The sequence below is a fragment of the Poecilia mexicana genome, unplaced genomic scaffold (assembly GCF_051168715.1).
Source record: "Poecilia mexicana isolate PSO_F unplaced genomic scaffold, ASM5116871v1 scaffold_21, whole genome shotgun sequence".
Taxonomy (NCBI): Eukaryota; Metazoa; Chordata; class Actinopteri; order Cyprinodontiformes; family Poeciliidae; genus Poecilia; species Poecilia mexicana.
In genome coordinates, this window is record NW_028263390.1 from 8,477,396 (window position 1) to 8,492,899 (window position 15,504).

The window sequence follows — 15,504 nt, forward strand, 5'->3', positions numbered from 1 at the left end:
GCTCATCCGCACAAAACTCTTGCATCTCACTATCGCCATCCAGCGGTCAAATGTGTAAATTCAAGTACGGGCAGAGAGAAAAATAAATGTATTTAGATATTTGTAGTTTGCAATTTAGCAACTGGTTGCACCTCTTTTTTAATATTTAGAAAAATCTAGAAAAAATAATGGAGCAAATAAGAAACCGTTCTCATCAGGATATATTTTTTTAATAATATTTATTACACAGGCAATTACATCCTAAATGTAAACATACAAAACAAAACAGGATATTGACCCAAACCATAACTCAGTTTTTTAAAACCCATTCAAAGTTATGACTTAGTCAGTTTTCTATGTTCACCACCCACAAATGTTATAAAACAAGAACTTATTGCTTGCAAGTCAGAATGACTCGATTAAATTTATTTTTTTACACCTTTAAAAAATGTTAGCTCGCAATATCTACATCGCCATTTGTGCATTTTTAATGAACAATCCCAATTCTTCACATTTTAAAAATACACAGACAAAAGAATTTAAAGCTGCCAATTTTCAAACATACTTCAAAAGTATCCCATTGTACATGAAAACTACTTTGTTTCAATCAACATTTTGGAAGCTGACACTGCAAATTCTCATTACCAAATACGACCACAACGACTACGATCTTTAGACTACTAGTGTTATTCGTTAAATTGCAAGAGCACATATACTGTATGCCAACTGGAAGATTTTGAGTCAGCTAAAGACCATCAAACTGTATAAAGTAAATGAATTTAGATTATCCATCTCCATCTCAGAAACATTCTACAAATTAGCCATTTGAGCTAAGCTGAAATTGTGAAACCTGTTTATGTTTTCACAAAAGGAAAAGCTTTACTTCTCTACCTTGGACATTTTAAGGCTTTAAAGAGAATAAATGACAAATGAGAAATTTGATTTAGTTTAGAGAGGGGAAAAAACAATCTAAGCTGTGGCCTTTTAGAGCAGCAGAGTCAAAGGTCAGGCAGCACCTGCAGGACTGTTTGTAGACAAATACCAGACAAGTAAATGGTATCAGAAAGGAAAACAAAAAAAGTTTGTATTGGTAAGTCTTTGTGCCAGAAGGTGAAAACCTTTCAACTCAACGTTTTCCTGATATCCATCAACATATAGAGATCAATTCAGATCAACAGATGTAATATTTGGACAGACTGTGAAACATTAAAGACGGGACAGCATAAAGCCTGTCTGCTGATGGTGGAAACGGTGCACTGCAGTGAGAAACAATGGGAGGAGTGATGATGACCTTCAGTATCTTTAACACAAAGCTCCTCTTTGCTCACATTGAATTGATTTTGTGAAGCAGGCACAAATCATCCACTTTATATTTAATTAAAAAAAATCATAGTGTGAACTGTGCCTCGTATATTAAATGACAGTGTGGAGAACACAGTTATTGACGCGTCTATTAAAGCAAAAACATAGTCATTAAAATGGGATAAAATGTGTAATTTACAAATAAAAATGACTTTCGAGCTTTGAAAAAATGTCTTCTCACATTCTCCATCACAAACAATATTTTTCTATTTACAGCAGTTTAGATGGCAATATTACAAAACTCATATTTTACTTGTGATGTTAAATATGGACCACTTTATCTCAGTATAAGCAACAAATATCACACCGTGATTACAATTAGCTAAATAAAATAAAATAAAAATAAAAATCACCACACCCTTCAGGCTGTGCAGTTGTAATGTCTGGTAATGCAGCTATAGTGTAAAAATAAAAAAGTAAAAAAGATGTTGGTCTTAAATAAGCTACAGCGCCACAGCTACCATTTAATTCTGCCACAAATTGCTTCAAAGCTTTTCTTAGATTTTAGTGCAGATTTCTTCTTCAACTTACACATAATTAAAATGTTAAGGCCATGATCTATTAAAAACAAATTTAAATTTAGAGTAAAAAAAAAAAAAAAAAACTGGATTGAAGAGGTTGAAAACTACTGGCTTTCATCAGTAGTTGCCTTAATACTTCTATCATTTTGAACAAACATAAATTTAAATACACTTTTAAAAAAATATATACAAAAAAAAAAAAAATACAGAAGAAAAAGACAACACAAAAACAGACGACTCAGTCACCTTACATTACACTGTTCTGAATATTTAAAAACAATAAAGCTGAAAAGAGAACAGACCCAGAAGTGACCGATAAACACGTTTTAACTCCAAGACAACGAACCTTCATCACAGAGGAATCTAACTGGTTATTAACGCTTTTTTCCTCCAGTGAACTTGAGCATGAATGTCTGCCAACCTGATGAGAACACAAAACTAAAACACATAAAACAGCTAAAACAGAACCTCCTGAGAAGCAGAGGATAAGTACACTTTATGCACGTTTGGCTGTTTTATGCTACAAACAGGCAAAATGCTCGTAATATTTTCAACATGCTCAAACGTTTTGTACATGGAGTCAGTGAAGCACACCTGTGGAGTCATGTTTAGAAAGTCAAATGAATGAGAGATAATGCAACAAGATGGCCTGTTATCAGAATATCGGGTGTTTCTGAGTTAGTTTTTCCTCTCCCTTTATGTTCACTGCAGATTTTGCTAATCGTTTCATACCATCTGAATATTTCCAGCATTTTTACTCGGTCGTCTCTCAGTTTTCGCTCCTTTAAGTTCACATTTTCAGTCAACTTCTGTAGTTTTGATTGGAAACAACATCTGACTCAAAACAACTTAAGTGTTTTACAGAACGCTAATTCAAATACATTGATAAAATCCACTAACACGTGGAAAAATGTAATCACTGGAAGCGTGGACTTCCTCTTTAAGCGTCTCCATGGAGACAAAGACCAAGTGAAGCTCTTTTCAAAGCCCTTTTTTAAAAAGAGATTTTAACTCATAAAAGCTGCAATATCCTCCATCATTTATATTCTGGCATTCAGATGAAAATGATTAGAGCTGTAAAAGTTTGTTAATCTTTAAAAAATGTAAAGTAAAAAAAAAAAACACTGCATTTATGACCATCTCTGCAGAAGGAGGCACAACTTAGCAGTAGGGGACATAATCTATAAACACTAGAGATGAACCGATCCCTTATTAATATTTGTATTGGTCCGCTATGGATAAGAAATCAGTGAAAATGTGTCTAATCCATAATGGTAGATCTATTCAGTCTAATTCTATGTTCTGTGCTCTGAGCAACATCATGTTAGATTTATTTCACACTATATTTAGAATTCCTAGTTGCACTTTCTGAACCATTAGAGAAAAAAAAGGTTTGTTACAATTTATATTTACCTGTTTGACCAAGGTAGTCAACCTATTGTATAAGTTTCTTTATTTTATTTTACATCATCAGTTATACTCCTAATTGTACTAATTGAACAAATTAAAGTTGTTTTTACATGTTTGACCAAGATTATGAAGCTATTGGTGTATTTATGTGTGCTGTGCTGGTACAGAGTTATCTAATAAAGTTGTAATTCAGTACATTTATGTCTGTGTTTAAAAGAAAGAAATGTTTTAAGTCAATTCAGCTGTTTTTCTGTATCAGAACGGTATTGACTAAATATTATATCTGCATCTGTATCGGAAGTGAAAAAAGTGGATCGGTGCATCCCTAATAAGCACAATCCAGTTTATTAGCACATAGTTTAAATTAATCCTTTTACAGCCTGGTTAGATAAAAAGGTTCTCGAAAGTTGAGTTTTGGAGTTTGTAGTAATTAACGTTTGTTGATGCTTTAATGAACTAAATATATTAGAAATTCTTTTTGTGCATTGCAAAAAGACTTTGAACCGAATCTGTTCCTCAGACATATTAGTGAAAGAAATTTGCGGGATCCAGCTACAGTGTTACGGAACATTGTATAAGTAGAGTGCAAGCGGACAAGTGCTTTGATGATTTTTAGGTTAGTTTGGTGCATCAGGAAGTGACCTGAAGGCAAATGACTGCTGAAATGTAGGCCACAGTGTGTCTGTGTGTCTGGGGGAGGGGCCGCTAATGTAGAGCGCATTACTTTCAGCCCATCTGCCTCGCCGTGCCTCACCCGCCTTCCCTCCCCCGCACTTCCTGGTCTTCCTCTGAGTCTACAAGCTCACAGCTGAGCAGCTCTGTCCCTGTCCTCCTCCTGGAGACTGGTGAGCAGCTTCATGCAGGCGCTGGTGTCCCCGCTCTGCAGCGCCTGGAGGAACAGGTCCGTGTGCTTCTTCAGCCGGTCCAGCTCGCTCTGCGTGCTTTGGTTCTGCCGGAGCAGCTCCTTGGTGCGGAGCGTGATGTCCAGCAGGCCCGACTTGCTCAGGATGTTGTACGTGTTGCAGAAGCGCTTCCTCTTGGTGTCCGGGTTGCCGTCGCTCACGCTGCACTCCAGAGAGGAGATGCTGTCCAGCGTGAGCGCCTGGTCCTTGGAGTGACCGAAGGGCAGGGCGTCGGAAGCCGACGAAGGCCTCTCCGCGCCGCCGCTGCTGGTTTCTGCTGCGGGCAGGGAGAGTCTGCTCTGGAGCAGCGGGGACATGGTGCTGGGAGTACTGGGAGTACCAGGAAGACTGGGGGAAGCAGCTCCGGAGTTGCTGGTGCTGCTACACAGAGATCTCTGCACCTTCTCCCTCGGACATTGTTCCCAAAGGTTGGAGGTCAACGAGCTACATTTCTCTGACCCCGATGAAGAGGAGGTGGTGGAGGAAGAAGAAGAAGCGGTTCCTCTTCCTGAGGAAGCAGAGCTGTCCCCAGGATGAGGGGCGATCTTAGGGTAGGACTTTAAGATTGGAAGATACTTTTTAGAGCGTCTGTGCTTGGAGGCGGCCTCCTTGGAGGCTTGGCGGGAGACCACCGGCTGCAGAAAGACCACCTGCGGCTGCGGCACCACGGGCTGCACCACTTCCACAGCGGGGCTGAAGCCCCACGGCTTCAGAGAGGGCGGGTTCTCCACAGGCTGCAGAGGAAGGAGGGCGACAGGTTTACACACAGATCCCCTTTTTACTCTTCATTTCATTTCAAAATCTTTAAATGCTAAATTAAACTAGATTATCTTTGGGGACGAATAACCCGTTTAGGATATTTCAATAAAACCAGTGTAAAGACACATCATTAAACTCAACATGTTTCTGACTCCAAGTGGCTTCTGTTCCTCCGAACAGCTCCAATAATTTTGATCACATTCATTTCAGCAAACTGGAATTAAGTCAGTAAAATTTTATAAGTACATTTTCCGTGTGCGACATCAACATCTCTGTTCTTTCTACTACCTCAAAATCCATCTCAGAAAAGTTTGACAGTATATCAAACAGTCGTCTCAGTGTTATTATAACTGATATTGCATTTGCAAAGGACTACTTGGATGTAATATTTAGTCGACTCTTAGGTTGAACCTCGGGGTGCCGAGCATTCATGCTACTGCTAAACTATAATAAAAAGTTTTTATTTTAATACATTTTATCTTTAAGAGCTCTCAAAGTCACTCAAATACCAATATAAAACAAAAACATAAGAGTTGATCTGAATATCAAAATTGAAACCTGCAGAAAAAGCAGAGAAGTATTAAGAACATAAAAGTTTCAGAAGATTATTTGGATTAATTGTGATAAATTACTGAAATAATTATCAACTGATTTAGTAATTGATTAATCGATTATTAACTGGATTATAAAGACTCAATAAAGGCCATTAGAACATCACATTTAGAGCAGTAATTAAGCCAAAACTGTACAAATATGTATATATATAGGAGGCGTCGTTTTACCTTTATCTGGTTAACAATCTGGGGGGAAAAAATCTCCTTTTGCTATCCAGCTAATCAATAAATACTCAACAGATCAGCCCTACACTGTATTGATGTTAAAGTCCAGCAGAGATTTTCATAAGTTGATGTTTTTTATAGATGCAGATGCCTCTTTTGCTACAGATGATCAAGTGTTCACTAAAAGAATGCTGTCATTGCATTTTAGACAATTATGTGTTTATTGGTATTTTTCATGTAATTCCAATAATGGATTAAATAAGTCTAAGTTAAATTTAAAAAAATCAGCAGAATGTGCCAATTTTTCTATCTGATTAATTGATAGAATAGTCAGTTAATTATTAAAATAATCGCTTGCTTCAGCCCTACAGAATTTTCAGATTTCAGATCAGAGGTTTCATCCCGTTACCTGCTTGAGCACAACGTTGTTCATTATGATCATAGGCGAGAGTCTGGAGTAGGAGCCTCCAACCACGGCCAGCGGGGAGGGCTTTGGGCCTGAACCAGTAGCCTTTGCCGCTTGCCGCCCTCCGGGCTGAGGAGAATCCTCAGAGTCCGTGGTGTCCATGGTGCTCAGGTGTTCTGAGCTGGCGTCTGTAGGGCAGACAGAGAGGTTAGCTGTGGTTCCACTGGGACGTCTGGAGTTTTCCTCAACACGCCCTACGGCTCGGGGACAGAACCTGAGAATCCGGAGTCTCTTTCTGAATCCACCTGGGAGCCTCTGCACTTCATGACGCAAGGTCGGTTTGCTGCCCTCAGGAGACTCTCGGCCTTCCTCTTGGTGCTCATCTTCTTCACTGTCCTCTTGTCCACAAGCTCCGACAAAACTAGTTCAGCATATCAAACGCTAAACCTGCGGACAAAACAATAGACCCTCTTTTCAAACAGGCAGCACATGACACTGTGGCAAGTAGCTAAAAACACATGCAGGAACATTTAAAAGTTGCATGTAAATATCGGTGGTTACAACTAAGCAACAAACTAAAACTACTACAAATACTTTCTTCCATGCTCAGTTGGGATCGCTTTACGTTATCATCTCCATTTACAGTGAGCTGCTAAGGTAGCAATGCTACGTCTGTCTCGATAAATAATTTTGCTGAACGATAAACTGTAAAGGAAATTATTACAATAAACAATAATATTGTTATTTTGAGATCATTTTCAAGAGACATACTGAATTGGAACCAGAAGATAATTTAGACAGCCGAAAAACATAAATCACAGAACAATAAATAAAAAGGAAAAAATATAAACCACACACACCATAAATGAAATAGATTATGAAGTCTATCATCAGAATAGAAATTATTGACCTCACTTTATAATGCAATTAATTGATTTATTGGTTATTGCAACTGGTGTAAGTAACTCCTCTAACTTTTTACACGCTTGTCATTATACAAGACATGCCAGCAACTTAAAGCATAAATAAGAAGCAATGTTTTTGCAAAAACATGCAGCCATTTACTATTACAGATGCTATTCTTTAGCAGTATGTCTCTGCCTGTATCTCACATTTTTACCCCTTTTGTTAGCAAACTACCTGAAGCAAAGTCAGGTTTGATGGATCCGAGTAGCACTTTTCAAGTCTCAGATTCAGGTCTAGACTTAGTCTGGGCGACTCTTCACACATGAACATGCTTCGATTGAACCCATTTCTAGCTGGATGTTTACGCTGCTGGAAAGTGTACCTTGGCCCTGCCTCAACTATTCTGCCAGATATAACAGGTTTTCTACGTCACTACAGCGTGATGTCGTCAATATCACAGTCCTTAGTGGGAATGTGTCATTTTTCCAACCATTTTTAGAGCTCAAAGGCATGTCAGAAGGTTTCAGGTTTGTGGAACACACAAATTGTTGTTGTTGTCTCTGATTGTTTCTAGCTGAGCTGAGGATCTCTGCAGCTCCTCCAAAGCTGCTGCAAAGCTCCTAGCTGCTTCTCGGATTCCGGATTTTATTTAGAGGTATCAGGGTGAAAAGATGTTTTTTTTTTTCTAAATACATTTTTTAACACAATGTACCCACTTTTTCTTTGAAAATTTTGTCTTGATACATCAAATAAAACGTTGTAACCTGACACAATATGAAAAAGTTCAAAAGGAATGAATACGCAAGCAAGGCACTGTTCATGTAGGAAGAATTAAACCCTTATTTAATCTATAGATATTTTCTGGATAATCCGACATTGACGTATGAAAGTGGACACAAGTTTGACGCTCGTCTTTAGTCTTCACTAGGCCTGACGGTAGTGTAAACGTTGGCAGAAAACCAAACTTCACATACGTAAATTACCAACCGGTGTGAAACTCCATGTTTGTGACTTAACAAGGACAAACAAATCAGCATTTAATAAAGCGGAAAAAGTCGACAGCATTATTTTTTCGCGGAACTGTAGTGAGCGACTTAAAGCTAACAGTGTGGCTAAGACATGCTAATGAGGGACGACTCCCACGAAGTGACAGTCGTCTAAAATGTCGAAAATCACAACAGAGAAAACAAAACAACACACATACTTTTAGTCGAGATGTTCTTCCAAAGAGGCGGTATGAAAAACACCAAAATAGGAAACTTCATTCGGGTTGAAGTTGCGGCTGACCTTTTTTTTCTTCCTCAGTACGGTGGTTAACTGCAGCCGCCCAGCTTCACTGTCTGTTCCACGGTGCCGTACACGGGACCCAGCGCTCCTCCCCCGCCCTCTAGCTCACATGCGGAGCACCGTGGCGACAGTCGACGGGAGACGCTCTCTAACTGTCCTGTTTGTTTCAAAACGAATAATTTGTTAATAATAGTAAATTGTTTCCACGTCTTTAGTACACCTTTTTTAATTATTAAAACTCAAAATGGGATAAAATAATATATTTTTAGTTCAGCTGTGAATCCATATTTGGTGCTTGAGGGCGTGGCCACGTCAGGAGCATCCGGTACGTCACATTGTTTTGGCCGCCACCCCTTCCCATGTGACCGCACTCCGGGTCTCTGATTGGCTGGAGCCGCCAGCAGCTGAAAAACGTGACCGCAGCCAAAAGTGTGGCAAGTTAAGGACTACGCGTTTGTCTTACCATCGGGATTTGAACTGTATACAGAGCAGGCAACGTAGAGCACAGTGACGTGAGAGCGTCTTGTGTATTACCTATGTACTTGGCCTGGCGCTAACCCAAGCAGAGCTACTAGTCTTCTCTGCTGCAGCGTGTCCCGTCGAGTAAATAAAGCTCTGTTTTACTTTGCCCATAAAACAAGGAGGCAACACGTGCACGCATTAACCTTTATGCATATCTTTACGCTGAGGATAAGACTGCAGACTTATTATCAAATTATGAATGCGTACTCTGCAAAGAAAAAATTATTTCATATTCAAAATCTCTTTAAGTTTAAACTGATGCCACATTTGAAAACAGAAAATCAAACAATGGCTTGACTTTGAGAAAAAAAAAAAAAAACTATACCAAGTTCTCTCTGTTGTGATGCTGATTTAGACACATCCTTGCTGTTAAATCTAACCACATCTGTAGCATTTCACGTTTGTGCTAATGACTGAGAATGCTTTTTAAACCTATGGAAAGCAGCAACCAAGTGCTTCACAAAAGTATCCACTCCTCTTGGTCGAGCTACGACTGCTCAGTTTAAATGTGACTTTTCTGTGAAGGTGTCAAAAGTTTTGTTAGACAACATAAGTGAGCACAACACATCAAGACAAAGCAACAAATCAGCGAGGACAAAACAATATCCGACGTTTTGAACATGGAGGCTAACCCAGTCAAAGTCAAAGCCTAAATCTAACTTGGAATATGTGGCAAGACATTGAGGTTATTAATCTGATCTGATTAGATTTGAGCTTGTCAGCATATAAAAATTAGCAAAAATTGCAGTCCTCCTACATGTGCTAAACTGGTAAGAATTTGAAAACTATGAATCCTTTCATCTATTTTCAATTATGCCCACCTTCTGCTAGCGTATCACATGAAATCACAAGCATACATTAAAGTTTGGTGTTATTACATGAGGTGTAACATGTGAAAAAGCTTAAGGGTTGTCTAAATACTCTTAATGTCTCAGAGTGTTTACGGACACTCAGATAAAGACCATAGAGAATCACTGTTGTTTACATATATCTTTATTCACTGGATTCATTATCAATTAAATAAATCTTTAAAAATACACACATTGCTGATTGTACATTATTCATTGTCTTTGTGTTAACTGGTAAAAATATATATATATAAAAAAATTTAAATAGACGTCTTCTGTGTTCTGTAGTTTAGGTACATTGTCCAAACTTCACATGAGAATATGAAAGACTGAGTCGACTTTAGTCCAAAACAAGCAGCAGCCAGGATCAAAGGCTGATCCTTTTTCTTTGATAAATAATGAAGAGCAGCTTGGAGAAGAAAAACTGGCCTCTGGTGGGATGAATGCAGGAAGTTATCTATGTACAGAGGATGGAAATATTGATCCCATATGACGTGTCCGTCAATGAAGCTGTATCTTCTAGTGAGAGAACTAGCACCTGGAAAGACAAAGTACATGGAAATGAATTCAAATCGCTATGAACCGCATGATAACATCTTTTGTTCCCTTACTCCAACTGAATTTCAGATTCTTACTCACTTAGAAAACACCTGGTGTTCATTTGCCACGCTTTCGATTTGTTTGATACATTGAAATGCTTGAAATTAATCTATAAAGCAACGAAAAGTTGAAATGGGACTCTGGCCAAAATGGCAGAGCTCAGTCAGGACAGGGAAACTGGTCAGACTGGACAGAGAGGCAGATGGAGCCAGTGGTGGTTCATTCAGAATTAGGAATATTTCCTTCCTCCGCACCTCAAGTTTTGGGGGTTGGAAAACATCCAGTGTATTCCTGCACAAAGCAAGTAAAATATTCTCTGTTTTCTCAGCAGAATCCTGTTGAGTTATGTATAGTGAAAAGCAATAGAAAATGTGTTCAGATGCTTTTTTATATAGTGCCTGTGCATTGTTATTTTGCAGAGAAGGACGGGCAGAAATGTGGTTCTCTAGAAATGCAACAGGTTGGTCTGAGTGAGGTACGAATCTGAAGCCAGGCCACACTTTTCAGATTCAAAGAAAACATCAAAACCGTTCTGCTTCGCTGTTGGTAAATCCCTCGTGTTCATCTATCTCACAGTCTTATGCTGGAGTTTGGAGTTGTCGTGACAAGATGCAAAAAGGTTTTCAAGGTGTGTGAATACAAAGTACTTTTTGTTGACGTTTTGGAGAGCCAATGAGGAGATAATGGATCTAAATCACGTTTAAATGTAGCGAAATGATCACTCTGAATGAAATAACACATCTATACGTTTCCTGGGAAACCAAACATACCGTTGAATTCATCAGTACCCTGCCAGTGACCCGAAGCCCAAAATAAACGGCTTCCAGGTGAAGTGGTTTGGAAATTGCGTGTGTTTCTACTGCTGCGTTCTCCTTTTGTGAAGCAGAGGAGCTGGTGACGCCCTGCAGGCAGTGCTGCAAGCTGTTGACCCAGATTCCTCAAACTATCTCTCTCTCTCTCTCGTTCCACCAAAGTGTGTCCTTACTTTAGGGTTGCATGGTGATGAGTCTACAGATGTGATGCTGAGGTCATAAGATGTCATGCTAAGATGTTTATTTTATGGGAAACTTCATATTTTCAACACTTGTGTTATGTACTACTGATTTATGGCTGTTGTAATTGCTCTGTAAAAATAATAAAAGTGTAAGTTCTAAAAAAAAAAAAAAAAAAAGTAATACACCGCACACAATAAAATCAAAAACACATACTGCTCAATAAAATATCGCACATTCTCGCATACATCCCAGCGAGTAAACAAACCAAGAAATCAGATTAGAGCATCGGCAGCGTGACAGAACACCGCATGTCTACTTTATTTAAAATCTGACTGTTGTAGGGACCAATTAAGTTTTAAATCTGCACGGCTTCTAAACCGTTTGCCAGATGGTTCACAGTTTGTGTTGAGAGTTGAGGATGTGAGCGTCTGTAACATACAGTATTGTTAAAAGGATGACTGGTATGCAAGTTTTAGTTATTAGATTCTGTGTATTACTGACTTAATTTCTTTATAAAATAGATCCTGTTGAGTTTATGGTTGAAAATACTCCCTCTGTTCTGCTCTCACCACATTCTGTTTCGACAGACTTGACAAAACTCTGCAGTGACCCACAAGTGGGGCAGCTCTGCTCTGTCCCAGCGGTTCTGGTGAATTGCACAAAGAGGAGGAAGAAAGTCATCCAAAAAAAAAAAAAAAAAACTAGAACTACCTACAATTTCTCCAGTCAATAGATGGTTGAAATGTGGATAAAAGGAGATTGTTCAAAAGTCAAGTTTCTCCTTAAAGACTCTGCAGTCACTCTACGAACAGTCACCCTGGAGTATCTCATGATCTGCTCCAAAACAATATTTCCAGCGACAGAAATTAGTTGATTTCTTCTTCCTACTTTAAATCTGTAGAACGTTTGTGCTTGGTTTAATCTGTCAAAGTTTCTGCGACCTTCTGGAAACGGCTTCGTTCACCATGATCAGGCTGAGTCGAGAAAAACGATGACAAGATCAGTCTTACTTTTCACATCTTCTCCTTCTGTTCTTCCTCCTTTGAGGTCTGTCCCTGAGAGAGTCCTCATTGCTGTGAAGAACAAAATTATTACTAAGTCATAAATAAGTTCAGATCCCAAAAGATAAAACCTTTCATTTACTGACCTTGTATTATTTTGATACTGTTTTGGCCTAAAAGGGGAGAACAACTTTAATACTCCAGTTTTATACCAGCTGAATCGAACCAGGTGTGTCTGACATTAGTCTACCTCACTCCACACTCCAGATGCTCCACAAACGTGAGGTTGATGACCTGATGCGACCAACTCACCTGCAGACATGAGGGGAGGGAAGTGAACGTCTCATGCAATCAAATGCGTCTGAAAGCGCCCGTGATCTCTCCTCACCTCCAAGGTTATGTTGCGTTCAACGACAGGATAGCACTCCCGAGACTCATCAAGGCAGCAGTTAGAGCAGCGAAACAGTGAGACGCAGCGAGGTATGTAGAAACCCTCAAATTCTTTAGGGAACTCCTTCTCCACCTCCACATACTGCTCAATCGGCCGACAAAGGCTCTTGCTCAGCACCTCCGTGAATCCCATTGCTACATAAAAAAAGAAGAAAAGTTAGGAGACACTTTGGATCAAATATAGAACAGAACAGAAACACTTGAAACAAATTAAAATGGTAGATCTCTTACAGAATGCATAAAATAGTACAAACAAACAAAAAAACTATGAACGCTGGGTAGTAAATTATGGCAAGAAAAATACGCAGTTATATCAACAAGAGTCAATTATTGTGTCATTCCTACCCGTTGGCCTTTCCTTCCCTGGAAGATTGAGCATCTAAATAAAAACAAATAAATAAATAAATAAACAAAAAATAGATCATTTTACAGAGCAATACACATGTCTGTCGCTTTTCATTTCTGCCAGAATTATGCCACAAATACAAAGCAAATGTGCAGCAAATGGAGTTTGAGGAATTGCGTTTAGCAGTCGCACAGCTCCCTCTAGCGGTGGCGGAATAGCGACGCTCAAAATGTGATTTTTAGGGGGGGAAAAGGAAAAATACAAAAAGTTGTTGCGTTCAGTTGGGCTCAAAATTATTCATACCCCGCAGCAGATTTGGATTTGAAGTAATTTTTAAAATCAAGTTTGTTTTTTGCGAGAGAATCAAACAAGGCCGCTCTCTCAAAACTAACGTCATTCTGTAAAAAGAGCATTGATTGTGAATACAGAAATCACATAATTTTTTTTATTTTTTATTATTAAATTATTTTTCAAAGGTCTTAAACTCTTCCATATTATGTATCTGTTTTTATTTACAATATTCATATCAAATTGTCATTCTTTACTCCAAAACATTAAAATAAAGTCCAGTCAAAGAAACATGTTTGTTATATTAAAAAATTACTTCCAACCTAAATCTACCAGAAATTACTATAAAATTGGAATAAAATGTAATAAAGTGTTCATTCAGGGACATCAGGTAAAATTAGCTATCTGCCAATTAAAGATATTTGGATTTTTCTGTTTGTTTAACCAGAACATAGAATCAAATCATAATTTCTTCCTGTACTTGCTGCTCTCAGGGACTTCTTGTGAGTAGTTGCGATGTGTTCCTGGCTATTTAGGAAGTTGTGCTCAAGTCTTATGCAACAGAACCTAAACCAGCTGGGTGTGACAGCTGCGTTCATGATAATAGTAAAAACCAGACGTCACTGCATGAGTAATACGGTCCAGCAGTGGTGTGGTTTTATAAGTGTCACCTAAACGCTGCAAAAATAAAAATATTATCATGCACCAAAGTAGAAAACCCTAAACACCATTTTGGAGACTCAGTGTCTCTGTGGAGATTTAATCTTTTATTCAGTAGGGGGAAAACATGTTCAAATTAAAATAATAATAATAATAACACCTTCTGTTCTATTAGCAGAAGCATAAAGTTTGTGGAGCATTACTGGGACTTCAAATGGAAATCTTTTGGTCAAATGAGACTAAGATGAAGCTTTTTTTGGCAACAAACACTGAAATAAAAGATAAATACTGTAAAGCACGGTAGCTAATCTGTGATGCTGTGGGCTTTCTCTTCTGAGGCGTCATGCTCTGGATTCTCTTCATTGTTTTCTAGTTGCCTGTTGTGAAAATAAAGAAGCAGTATGTGTTCTGATTAAGTCAAATCTTATTTCTATTTAAGGTTCTTGAGTAGAAGAAAAGAAGAGAACAAATCCATTCTCTCAAAATAAATGTAAAACACAGCATCATTACAGAACTAAACAAATCAGAGAAGAAGAAAAATGTTTATTAAACCTCTGCTATAATTCGTCTATGCAGAGAAAACACAAAAACTGGTAAAACTAGCTATTTTAATCACCTTATTGTTAAATAAAACATTGGTCAATTTGTTCTTATTTTTGGTTTTTGAGAGCCACTATGAAGGGCCTCAAGGGCCACATGCAACTCCACAGGTCAGACTTTTGTATCTGCTCAAAAATACAGTTTGTGATTGTAATCTCATGAAAACTGTAAATATCTGAGAAAATGTGAGAAATCATGCAGAATAAATAATCCTGCAGAAACTCGTTCTGCTGCAACCCAGAGACCCTGAAGAGGTCTACTTTACTATGGGGAAAACAGTTGACAGCACAAAAAACAAAAACATGTAGAAAAGAGTGAACTTTACGAATAAAATAAAGAAAAAACCTCTTACTTGGATCGGAACCAGCAGCAGAAGAACCAGCAGGAGATACATGGTGCCACTGAAGAGGACAAGTCTACGCCGTCCTGCCTTTCAGGCAGTCAGAAAGAAATGAGAAGCGACAAAACAAACGGGGCGTGGAGCCGCTGGGAAATGGAGCCGTCGCAGTTGCAAGAGAATTTATATGGACAGCAAGTGATTAAGCAGAAACCACCGTCAGAATTCCTCAGAAATTTCAGCAAATGACTTCTCTTCAGACGAGATTGCATCAGCTTCCATCGCACGACCGATGAAATCTACGTTTCTGGGAGTGTGGGACTCAAAAATAGCTTTAAAAAGTTTGGATAAAATTGAGCCAATCAACCATCAGTGATGGTCTGCTTGTGCTGAAAATATGTTTTTATTCAGATTAATTTTCTTCTGCCAAAGTTTGCCAGGTGTTTTGCTTTGGGAGATTTCTAATACTGACATTACAGACCAATTAAAAACATTACAATGTTATTGAAAAGTCAGTATAATCCAGGAACGTGAACACTAAGAAAA

General features: G+C 38.5%; 2 protein-coding genes across 2 annotated transcripts; both read right to left on the minus strand.

Moving 5' to 3' along the window:
* Positions 1-201: 201 nt before the first annotated feature.
* On the minus strand, positions 202-9,422 carry cipcb (CLOCK-interacting pacemaker b). Its single transcript, XM_014994324.2, has 4 exons — positions 8,229-9,422; positions 6,393-6,565; positions 6,122-6,306; positions 202-4,908 (listed from the first exon to the last, which is right to left on the minus strand). The coding sequence occupies exons 2-4, from the start codon at positions 6,499-6,501 to the stop codon at positions 4,075-4,077; spliced, it is 1,128 nt and encodes a 375-aa protein (XP_014849810.1). The 5' UTR covers positions 6,502-6,565; positions 8,229-9,422; the 3' UTR covers positions 202-4,074.
* Positions 9,423-12,429: 3,007 nt separating this feature from the next.
* On the minus strand, positions 12,430-13,863 carry LOC106922138 (vascular endothelial growth factor A-like). Its single transcript, XM_088002169.1, has 2 exons — positions 12,666-13,863; positions 12,430-12,589 (listed from the first exon to the last, which is right to left on the minus strand). Exons 1-2 carry the CDS (start codon positions 12,858-12,860, stop codon positions 12,524-12,526), a joined length of 261 nt encoding a protein of 86 aa, XP_087858295.1. The 5' UTR covers positions 12,861-13,863; the 3' UTR covers positions 12,430-12,523.
* Between the last annotated feature and the right edge of the window lie 1,641 nt (positions 13,864-15,504).